The 11,889-nt window shown below is 44.6% G+C and overlaps 1 protein-coding gene across 1 annotated transcript; it reads left to right on the top strand.

The window, feature by feature from the left end:
• The first annotated feature begins 5,447 nt into the window (after window positions 1-5,447).
• Window positions 5,448-9,712, top strand: LOC125763053 (uncharacterized). The gene is made up of 5 exons (XM_049425824.1): window positions 5,448-6,553; window positions 6,626-6,921; window positions 7,006-7,834; window positions 8,052-8,169; window positions 8,840-9,712. The coding sequence occupies exons 1-5, from the start codon at window positions 5,649-5,651 to the stop codon at window positions 9,107-9,109; spliced, it is 2,418 nt and encodes an 805-aa protein (XP_049281781.1). The 5' UTR covers window positions 5,448-5,648; the 3' UTR covers window positions 9,110-9,712.
• Window positions 9,713-11,889: the final 2,177 nt, after the last annotated feature.

Below are 11,889 nucleotides of genomic sequence, written 5' to 3'. Positions count from 1 at the left end.
ATGACTCTTCACAAAAGATTTAAATGAATGACTCTGCCCAAAAGATTCATTAATCCAAAACGCTACAAATTACATCACAATAACAGCAGCATGCGTGCAGTGTCGATTAGAAGTTGCCATTGTTTTTTTTTGTCTTTTACATCCCTCACATAAATTACGCATCGGATAAATTTCACGGACACGGCCATATTATACAATCGCTTCTAATTCCGTCGACCCGTGGGGTTTATAGTTAGCGGGAGCATGCTGGTCACTTCTACTGCTGCTTTTGCCAATGTTTTTGTTTGAATTATAATACTGTCCCCACACACACACACACACGCGTTGTAGCTGCATCGTTATGCCTGCACCACGCCACACAAATGTGCAAAGTTTAATGACTTCTTTATTGCCAAATTTTGCGAGCAAAAGCAACGCAGCAGTTTAGCAAATGAACCAAAAAAAAAAGACGAAATGAAACATTAGGAACCGGTAAGCGAACATGCTGAGAGAAGAGGCAACCAAACCAAACAAATTCCTAACGCTTTTAGATGCACATTGGCCGGAAAAGGGTGGGGGGGGGGAGGTGAGAGGGACATGATGATGCGTTGTGCGAGTGATACTGCGCCCATCCCGGGGAGCTGCATTAGAGCTAAAGGAACGAACTAACAGAAACAAAACCAACGAAAAGAAGCTACAGAGAAAACAAAAACAACGATAAAATAAAAGATACAAGCGTGGAGAGAAGATTTTAAATGCAAACACCAGCTTGCAAACAGATTCGGCAATGACGAAGATGCATCGCCAATTTTTGTACCTTTTTTTTCCATGTCGACTTTACCCCCACCTCCCGTACGATCATCGCCACCATCTTTCTCCTTCGCCCACAATGCAGTCGAGATCGTCTTCGATCGCAATTCGTTAAAATGGCAAACGCACGTAAATGTGGAGGATAAGTTAGAAGGTGAAGAGAATGTGCAAACGGTAAGTACAGTGGTTCCCTTTCGCGAATGAAACCAAAACAACAGCAACAAAAAAAAAAGACACCAACAAAAAGTAACAGACCGACCGATCGGTCGGTCATTGGCACAAGCGGCCGGTGCACTCACCCGGCTGCACACAAATTGCATCGAACTGCACAAAACATTGCATACATACGAACGGTTCATGTGTGTGTCTGTGTGTGGGTTGGGCATCGTGGTCACCCTTGGCAAGAAGTTGGTCGAAGGACCCCCAAAATAAGGGGGCGAGGGAAGGGAGAAGGGAGGGTGGCCGAAAAGTAAAATTGCGTCACCAACACCAGGCTTATACGACTGCAGTGTGCGTGTGCATGGTGCTCTGTTGCAGAAAGTGCAGAATAGAAATTGATTCGAATTTTTACTTTATACTTCCACATTTTCGGCACACCATGAAGCACGATTAGAAATACCAACACCAATTGCGATCGCGCCCGCTTTACAGTGCAGCGCGCGATAATAACGACGCTCAGTTTACAGTGCAGTGTGATAATGTGCGCGATCAAGACATCAGGCTGCATTTGAGCAAGTTGATAATCTTTCCCCTTCCTACCGCCTTTTTTTTTGGTACACCTTTCCATCCTATATTTCATATACGTTTGACAGTTGGAAGGTTGGTAAAAATGGACGTCAGACGAAAGCAATAAAGAGGGTCATGTGGGAGGGGGGGATAAAGAAAAATGCAACTTTGCGCCACAGTAAACTGTACAAATGCACCAATTTCGTAATGAAAAGTACGCAACAATATCAAGAACAAAAAAAACCATACCTTAATTGCCAGAAAAACTTCAAAAGTCCAAAGACCTCTCTCGCTCTCTTGATAAACGGTGTGTGTGGCTGTGTGGTGCAAGTGCAAGTGCATAAAGTTAACATTTGGTCTGCTTGTGTGTGCAAGGTTTTCGTTTTTTTTGTCTTTGTTGTTGTGTTGTTTCAAATGCTGCGTTTCGGTGGTTTTTGCGGTTTTCGTACACCGTGGGGAATATTTTTAAAAATTTTCCTTTTAGTCACCAAAACAAAAAAAAAGACCAACAAGATGCTGTTGTTTCTCTTTTTGTCGTACTTTCTCGCTTTCTACTACTTTCGTACTTACCGTACCCCATACACAATGCACTCCGTGCCATGATGCATTCACCCATAATGGAGGGACCACACGGTATAATTTTATAACTGCCCTTGTGTGTGTGTGTGTATTTGTAATGATGTTGCAATTTTAGGCGATTGGAACATTTTCGGTTTTTGGGAGCGATAATGAAACGAATTTACAGCTGGGAAACCCATTTCTAACCTCAAGCGACTAATTATTTACAAACTCACTTACATCGTTCAAATGCTTTTGTGCGCAAAAAACTATCAAAATGAAGGAAGGGTAAAGGGGTTTGGCTGGGAGGAAAGAGAGAGAGAGGTTTGAGGGGGTAGTGAAACGAAAAGCTGCAAAAAAGAAGAAATGCTGCACCCAACATGCTGGGTGGTTGGTGTTTTTTGGCTAAATTTATCACATCAAACTCAAGCCATAGTCTTGGCTGGCCGAGGGTTGCGTTTGCGGGCGTGAACAAAATTGCAACTGCGTTCTATTTCAAGTTCGAGTCTTGCTGTGGGAACGTGTAGAAATTATGCCTTGAACTGTGTGGACCGTGCTAGGTTGGGGGTGAGTTTTTTGTTTTTTGCTGCTGTGAGCACATTTTTAGCATTCCATCCACTGAATGAATTTAGATGCGTTCGGTTGGTGGGTGGGAGGTAAAGTTTATGTGTGATTAATGATATTGCTATTTGTCTGATCATACGATCGTTAGCAAATTATTGCATTCTGCATTCAATTATTTGCTAGAAATTGTACACAGGACTATTGTTTTTTGTGAAACCAGAGCACTTAGTATAAATTGATTTCAACCGTATTTAGTGGACCGAAATAATCCGATCAAAATAAAGGAATGTGAAAAAGATTGTAGGAAATGTGTAATTGATGAAATAAATGAAAGAGGGGAAAAGAAAAACATTCCTGATAAGAAAGAAAAATTGAATTAATCTTTGAAAAAATGGAAATGTGAAACATTCAACAAAGATGCAATAAAGAAAATAAGAAAATACAACCAAACAAGTGAAAAGAATACATTAGAATGCGAATAAAAGCGAATATAACACAGTAGGAAAAGGACAAGGCGAAGGAAAGTAATGAGAAATGAAAACAAAAAAGAAACAAATGGATTAATGAATGGATATTAATATAAGTAAAACGTAATACGTAAAACAACCTAAAATTAAAAAGTTAAAAATATATTAAAAATACATAACAATAAGACTTATTAAATAAGAAAGACATGCTCACGTGAAAAATTATTTTTCTGTATTAACTCTTATCTCGTGTCTTAAATAATAAATCAAAAATAATATTTCAATTTTGATTCAAATTTACCCTAATTTAGGTATTAATCGTTTGATGGCTGTTCTCCTCCTCACATAACCACGGACAAAAGTGCGTTTTTTTCGGCTTATATTAAAATGATCGTTTAAATTTCCGAACAAATTGCAAAAACCTCACACCGCAGTACTTGCGGCGAGTGTCAACCCGATGCACAAATTTGCATCCAAAGCTGTCCAACGATCACTGTCACTGGTTTGTGACACGTTCGACGCTTGCAAGATACATTCCGACATTTGACCAGCGCGAACACACACAGACACACTTGAGAAGTGAATTTGCATAATGTCCAATTCTACACCCGAAAGCTCTCCGATCCTCCCCTCCCAGAAAGTGTAGGGGTAGATCGTGAGCTTTCCACTTTGAAGGTGCATTCACACCGGAGTCTGCCTTAGTCCCAAAAAGTGGCGAACGCGTTCCCGTCTGCGTTGTCTGCTTGGGTTTGGTTCGATTCGGTTGTTTTATTTCCACGGCGAACAACAGTTGCCAAAAAGGTTGGCAAAACCGTGGCGTTGTATTTCTTCTCATGTTCCCAGGCAGCGACGATCTTCTCGGCTCAGATCGTCCTACCTTGTTGTTTCCCGGTGCCGGTGGGTGAGTTAGGTGGGGGAGCGGAGGACGGGAGTGTAGCAAGTTGTTTTATTTTCTTGCTTTCTGTTTTAGCGGTTCACATCATCCTGTTGACTTGAGATTGTTCCGTGCATCCTTCTCGAATGCGGTGCCTATCTGCGTCGACGTGATTGGGCGATGCACGCAAACGCAACAGCAAACAGCAGCTGTTGCCGAAAATAAAAAGATAAAAAGTGCAATGCACTCTGGCCGATTGAATCTCGCGCGCGCAAAAGATTTTGCGCGTACACTGAGCGGGTTAGAGGTTTTTTAGGTACGCTTCGGAGGATAAGCAAACTGCGTTGGTTGTGGGGAAACGTTGTTTTTGTTCCTTTTTTGTTTGGTTTTATATATTTACAACACGCTGAACGTGCGACATGCGCGTGAATCTTTGGCCGCTAGTGATGCGTCTTTAGAATATTTGCATTGTGAATGTTTTTTTTTTCTCATCGTTTGCATTAGCGCTTAAAATACGTGCTGAAACATTTTATCGTTTTCAAGGGCATTTATGATTATTTGTTGGCACGTAATAAGCAGTTACGAGAGTAGGCTTTGTTCATTTTTAAATCGTGGTAAACATGTTTAGATATTGATTTACAAATGGAAAAATTCTACTTAGCTTATTTACTTATGCATTTGCTACATTTTGGAAATGTTATTTCCATGCATGATCTCATGTGTAGAAACGCTATTTTATCATCACGTGGGCCAACGTTCGCCAAAATCAAACACAGACTGCAAATTGATTTATGTTCATCTTTACCGTATTTAGCGGCAAGCTGCAGAAACGCGCTCGTCATGCATTTGCTGCGCCAATTCGGTTTCGCGCAGTGCATTGACCCGTTTACTCGCGGCATTTGAATAAACAAACACGTGTGGTCGACATACCACACGGCTACAGTCGACGTAACGATTCGTTCGTTTGATTTGAATCGAATGTAGCAAAGTGACAGCACGGTGCTGTCAGTGCGAAGGCGGCTGTGAGTTGGCGTACTGCAGGCGGGTGTGCTGCAGTTGGTATCGCGTTGCATTGCTACTGTTTCAAAATCGAATTCTGAACGGAATTGTATGTTTCTACTTGAAAGAAACTACGCATAATGTAGGAAATATAGTTCACTCATTGTTTTTGTTGTTGTTTGGGCTATACACATGAAAGCGGAAATACAAAAAGATATGATGCTGAAACTGCATCAATTGAAATCGCATTTGTATGCTGATAGTAGAAAGTCATGTTAATTTTAATGTTTTTCCTCAACCTTGCTTGTTCCGAAGCAACTAAAATTAACAGAAACAGAGTCAAATAATGAAAACGAAAGGAGCAAAGCAGTGAAACGATTCGATGCAGCTGTAGCACGCGTTGAAGCGGCGCTTGTTTGCTGGATCCAAAATGTCAGAGTCAACCTTCTTCTTCTTCTTGCGTGGAAACGTCAAAATGCACTGGGTGAACCAGCCTACGCATTCTGGCATGTTCAAACATCTTGTTGGGTGTGTCAGGTGAAATGAGTTGTTTGTCGTCGATAATCGGTATTTAAACGCAATTGTATTAGCTCACCAAAAGTGCCTTATAGTGGGGTTAGAACAACGGGACGTCTGTTAAATCCGAGCGGTAGTAAAACTTCCGCCAAAAAATGGGTTTATTGTGGCGCAGCTATGGGTTGTTTGCCGTGCTCACCCTGATGGGCGTGTTGGCCCAGTACGAATGGCAACCAAAGGACGCGTTCGACGAAATAAAGGTCCGCTTCGACAAGGTGAATGGGGACAACTGTCCAATTTTACCACCCCGGGATTTAACGTTGCCGGAGGAAAGCGTTTCCCATCTGCCGGACATTAAGGATGTAAACATCAATCCCGTGTTTCCCAATCGAACGGCCCTGCTGCACCTGCACAACATGGCACTGAGTCGGGCGTTCTTCTGGAGCTACATCCTGCAGAGCCGCTTCATTCGACCGGCCATAAACGATACGTACGATCCGGGCATGATGTACTACTTCCTGTCGACCGTAGCAGATGTATCCACGAATCGTCACATTAACGCGTCCGCCATCTACTTTGCACCCAACTCATCGTTTTCCTCCTCGTACCGTGGTTTCTTCAACAAAACGTTCCCTCGGTTTGCACCGCGCACCTACCGGGAGGATGATTTTAACGATCCGATTCATCTGGAGAAAATTTCCACCCTAAATACGTTCTACGTGCGCGATCTGGGCGCGTTTCCTCCGGATTCTGCCCTGCACGACTATACGATCAAGAACTACCACATCAACGAGTGGTACAATGCATGGCTGCCGGACAATGTGGAAAAGCGGCACGACACGAAAACGACGTATCAGGTGGAAATTCGGTACGCAAACAACACGAACGAAACGTTCACATTCCACGGGCCGCCTGGAGCGGATGAAGATCCGGGTCCGGTAAAATTTACCAAACCGTACTTTGACTGTCGTCGGTCAAACAAGTGGCTTGTGGCGGCTGTTACACCGATTGCCGATATATACCCGCGTCATACACAGTTCCGGCACATCGAATACCCGACGTAAGTTCGGCGAGTCGTTTTGGGGAGAGGATGCCTTTAAAGCATTCAAATAAATATTCTTTTTCCTCTTAGGTATACGGCCGTTTCGGTGCTAGAAATGGATTTCGAGCGAATCGATATAAACCAATGCCCGAAAGGTGAGGGTAACAAAGGGCCAAACGTATTCGCCGATACGGCACGCTGCAAAAAGGAAACAACCGAATGCGAGCCGATAGATGGTTGGGGATTCCGAAGAGGTGGCTATCAGTGTCGCTGTAAACCGGGGTACCGTTTACCGGGCGTTGTGCGGAGACCATACCTTGGGGAGATACTCGAGCGTGCCTCGGACGAACAGTTTTACAATGGGTTCGATTGTATGAAAATAGGATGTGAGTTTTAGCTTTTTTGAAGTTGCGAGGAGTGTTTTTGGACATTTAATTTAATTTTCTCCATGTATCCAATTCCAATTCCAGGGGTTCAAAAGGTACCGATCAAGTGGTTCCGTGCACCGACGTACGTGCGGGAACAGTATCTAAATCGGTACTACGAGTACAAAAACTACACAACCGGCCCGAGCTCGCTGCATTCCCACAAGCTCAACATCAACGAGGTGCTGAAGTTCATTTTGGGCGTCAATGGACGATCGTGCAAGAACTATCACCCGCAGGATCTGATGCTAACCGGCGAGTTTGCGTACGAAGCGCAAAAGCAGTTTGAAAACGAAGCCAAGATGGCGATCCGATTGGCAAACTTTATCAGCGCGTTCCTGCAGATATCGGACCCGACCGAGGTGTATTCGGGCAAGCGGGTTGCAGATAAGCCGTTAACTGAAGATCAAATGATGGGTGAAACATTGGCACTGGTGCTCGGCAATACACGCATCTGGTCGGCGGCCACGATGTGGGATCGACGCAAGTTCCCGAACCGTACACTGTTCGGACCGTACGCGTACAAGCGCGAACTAAACACGCGCAAATTCAACATGGAAGATTTGGCACGGTACAACAAAACGGGCGAAGAGTACATCGACAAACCGTTCTTCCGGCTGCTGAAGCAGCGGTGGGCAACGAATTTCGATTCGCTTGAGAAGTACTATCTGAAGATACGGCTGCGCCATAACGAGACGGGCGAGTATGCGCAACGGTATGAACATTTCCCAAACTTTTACCACGCGGCCACGATGGATCATGGCTATTGGACGACGCCCGAGTTCGACTGCAAGGGTTATGTGAAGAAGTGGCTCATAACGTACGCGGTACCATTCTTCGGCTGGGACAGCCTGAAGGTGAAGCTGGAATTCAAGTAAGCTTCTTGTTTTTTCCCTTATTTGTTTGCTGTTGTCGAGCCGGAAATGCAGTTTTACCCCTTTTTTTCCTTGAGCGCCGCATGCTGGCCCTAACCGCTTTTCAGCATCAAACTAATCTTTGCGTCCGGCTCTCTGTGTATATTTGTAAATGTTTTTTTTTATATATTCACATAACGTCTATTTTTCCATTCTTTCACCGTGTACCGTGTGTAGGGGAATCGTTGCAGTTTCAATGAACATGCTCCAGCTGGATATCAACCAATGTCCGGATGATTATTACGAGCCGAATGCATTCAAAAACACTCACAAATGCGACGAGAAGTCTTCATACGTAAGTATGCAGCACGGTCACGGCGTGCGTTTTTTTTTTTGTTCGCCGTCTTGCTGCCTGAAATGGTTTGGCGCGACGTGTGTTTCGTGTACCTTTGCCCGTGTCCTTTTGCCCGGTTGTCTCGTTGCCTGGTGTACTCCCAGGGTGCGTTTTGATTTCATGCACCGCTTTATACAAATCGGAAACGATTTTGCAATGGTCGTTTTTTTGCATACGGAGCGGAGAAACCGTTTCTGTGTCTCGGACGATAATAGTAATTGCAAACGGCCATCGTGAAACCTGAACATTTCCTTTTGTTCTCGATGGGATGAGAACGAGACGAACAGGAGAGAAAACAAAAACTCTAGAGCAAATGGAAAAAAGCATTTTCTATTGCATTGCGGGAAGGGAAAAAGATATTCATATCCATCGCGTTGCAACTGCATGCCAACAAAAAAAAGGGGGCCACACCCGGTACTGCACCAAAATGCAAGCGACCAAACAGAGCCGCCATACTTTTATTGCGCTGTCCAAAGGACATTGACCTAATAAAAGTGCACCGCAAAAGGACGACCAGATCAAACCAGAGCAGCAGCAGCAGCAGCAACAGGGCAAACCGATACCTCACACTGGCGAACCATTGCCATTATACTCTTCGTTCTCTTTTTGCTCTTCTTCCTTTCCATTCCAGTGTGTCCCGATCCTTGGCCGTGGGTACGAAACGGGCGGTTATAAGTGCGAATGTCTGCAAGGATTCGAGTATCCGTACGAGGATCTGATCACCTACTATGACGGGCAGCTGGTCGAGGCCGAGTTTGAGAACATTGTCAACGATAAGGAATCGCGCTTCGAAACGTTCAAGTGCCGTCTGGCGGGAGCTGCCGCACTGCAGGTGCAATTTACCATCCTGGCCTTTGTAATGCTATTTGGTTGGATTTTGCTGCGCCGGAATCAGTGTTAGTTAAGCGCATGTTTAGGGCAACAAAAAGGCGATTGCATGTGTTTTTTGTTGTGTCCCCTGTTTTTGGGACCGAGCAAGGAAACAAGAGCTAGCGGGTAAGCATTTAATTTTAGCAAATCATCAATCGCACGATCGGTCCGATTGGTGGGAGACAAATTTAAACATTCTCAGCGCATCTTCAGGGGCGCTTCAAGTAAACAAACTCCATTCCATCCAATGTGCAACGAAATTGCATCTCGAACCATTAGGGTAAAATGCGAACTAATGTAAGGATCCTACACCTTAGGGAAGTAAGAAGTTATTCCATCCAACAAGAGAAAAAAGATAAGATATCAAATAATATTGACAGCTTAAACGGTGCCGTCCAAAAGAGAGATGTGTTCCACCTGGAACATTGTTAGATATTAAATAGCTACGTACAGTATAGATGATAGCCACGTTGTGCCCATAGAGTAGTGGAGGTTCTTTTTTATACATATACACAGAAGCTATTTAAAGCTTCCAATGTCTTTTTAAGCTGTGTTTCGAATCTCCAACTAAAACGATACCTGTTTTATACCAATCAATTAACAGTGAAGGAATAAATTCTCAACTCTAACGTAACGTGTGTAGTAAAAAGGGTGCATCCAGCTCCTCGAACCTGTCCTGTCCGCGGGGACTACGAGTCGCGTTGATATTGTGCGCTTTAATCCGCGTGAGGTAGTTGGCCCGTGAAAAGCAGGGCATCACCACAAAGGTGATAACCTTCCAGGTGAGGGGCCAAATTGACGGTCTGCTCACGGTTAACCATGGAAATAGCTCCAGGGTGATCGCCTTTTTTTGGGAACCTTTTTCGCGTTGGGTGTTCGGTGTTTGTCTCCGTTGCTGTGTTTTTTTTATATGCTCAGCTGCTCAGCTGCTGAGCTAGCTTCTTGTGAGACCTTTCCTCCCGTTTCCGTACGCTGCATTATTCCGCATGCCATCATCCAAAAAAAGGGGAGTTGTGTAATCGGTTCCGTCGTTGTGCGAACGAACGTACGCAGGACAGAGGCATAGGGTGTCTATAGAATACAAAAAAACACACACATGCGATCCATCCTTCCGTTTACGACATACTTTATTTTTCCACACGAGACGTCTAGGAAGCTCCTTGGGCTAATAGCACATCTTGTTTTCGTTCCTTCGGTACGGAACTGGACACAGGCCTATTTAAAGGGATGAATAGACGAAAGGAAGACCGTCCACATTATAATATTTTAATAACAAAAACATTAATATACAGTGCTGGAGCGAACGAACCAAACCAAGAGACAAGATAATGCGCCCTGTCGATGATGCGCGCTGCCGGTCTGGTAAATGGTCAAGGCAAGATCACGAGTTTTCTTCCCCGAAAAGCTAGAGAGGGGAATAAACACGGCTGAAGATAATAGTAATAGGGGTTCCGTGTGTTGTTGGTACAGATAGATAGGGAAGGGATTTTCCCTTCCTTCCCGTGCCCTTGTGCACCTCGTTTTCATGCTGTGCCATAACGGACGGGTGTGTATAAGTGCGTTTTTTTTTGTTGGTTGTGCGTGTTGCTTCCTTGATCTTTTGCGAAGAGTAAGACAAGATACACGTATAGCATTGCCATCGGCCTCTAAAGGTGAGGTTGATGCTGCTGAAGGTGCACACCGAAAAGATAGGTTGAATGGGAACTTGGGAGCATCATCATTTTGCCTGCGAGTTTTTAATATATTCACTTCACGAAAGCTTGGACCGTTCGTGACGGATTTCGTTGCGTTGGGTTTTGAGTGATCTTTTTTTTATGGTTGTTTTTTCCTCCCCAAAAAATTTGGCTCTTGCCATCGCGCGCAATGGACATCGCTTCCTGTCGAAGTGTTACCGCGAAGCGAAGCGTGAAAATCTGCATCGGTGAAGAATCTGGGCGGGGCAGAGACAGCAAGATCCAACTCGAGTCGAGCGCGCATCCTGGTGGTGGTGCCGGATTGCTGCCGAGGTTTGCCATCGTCTCCGGTGACCTGTTTCCGTTTCTTAACTTTCCCACAAGCGGAAAGCGGCGCCCGGAGGAAGTTTTTGCACCCTCGGGGCAATACGATAGCGGCCGGAGCAATGGAATGCCGGGGACGTTGGATGGGTATGTGTGTGTGTGTGTGGTATAGTGTCCATATTAAAGGCCATTTGGCCGGTACGCGGTGCGTGGTGGTAACTGCTTGGGGGAACTATGAAGTAAACCAGCTTCTTGTGGAAGCGTTGGCAAGTAAAAAAAAACAATTTCCCGTACCAGAACCAACGGAGCGTGCATTTGTGCCCCTCGGAGATGCTCTGATGGCCGTTGAAATGCATGCTGGCGGGCTTATAGACAGATAGAGTATATTTGTTTTAGCCGTTTTTCTCACTATCTGTTCTGCCCTTTAGCATGAGTATTCCTTTCTTGACCGCTCTGAAGCTCTGTGGATGCCAGTTGGATGTGCCTTTGACCGTCTAATACCGTGGCAACAATGCGTGAGAAGCAATACAAAGGGCACAATGGACGAAAGGACAGTGGAGGGAAAAAGAAAGTAGCGGCACGATCGAGTTCGATCGTAAAGTAGGAATAATTGAAGGATAATTATATTAGCACAAATAGCTGAAGTCGTTGTAATGTGAGGTGATGAAGTATTAGAGACGGCGTCGTTAAAATTGAGGACATTTTACGTTCAGTGTCTCACGAATTCTCGCTTGCTGTATGAGCAGCCTGGCGCGTCTAATGTGATTTTGATGAAATACAAAAGCAAGCTGAAGGAAGAAACCTTTTTTTCTAT

This window comes from Anopheles funestus, chromosome 2RL (genome assembly GCF_943734845.2).
Source record: "Anopheles funestus chromosome 2RL, idAnoFuneDA-416_04, whole genome shotgun sequence".
Classification (NCBI taxonomy): Eukaryota; Metazoa; Arthropoda; class Insecta; order Diptera; family Culicidae; genus Anopheles; species Anopheles funestus.
Note: the sequence above shows the minus strand (reverse complement) of the source record. Positions and strands in the feature narration are given on the sequence as shown.

What these genes read in the sequence shown, in the direction of transcription:
- LOC125763053 (XM_049425824.1), top strand. Translation starts at nt 5,649, where the DNA reads ATGGGTTTATTGTGGCGCAGCTATGGGTTGTTTGCCGTGCTCACCCTG. An exon ending in CGGCACATCGAATACCCGAC is followed by an intron (nt 6,554 to 6,625) that starts GTAAGTTCGGCG and finishes TTTTCCTCTTAG; the next exon opens with GTATACGGCCGTTTCGGTGC. An exon ending in CGATTGTATGAAAATAGGAT is followed by an intron (nt 6,922 to 7,005) that starts GTGAGTTTTAGC and finishes TTCCAATTCCAG; the next exon opens with GGGTTCAAAAGGTACCGATC.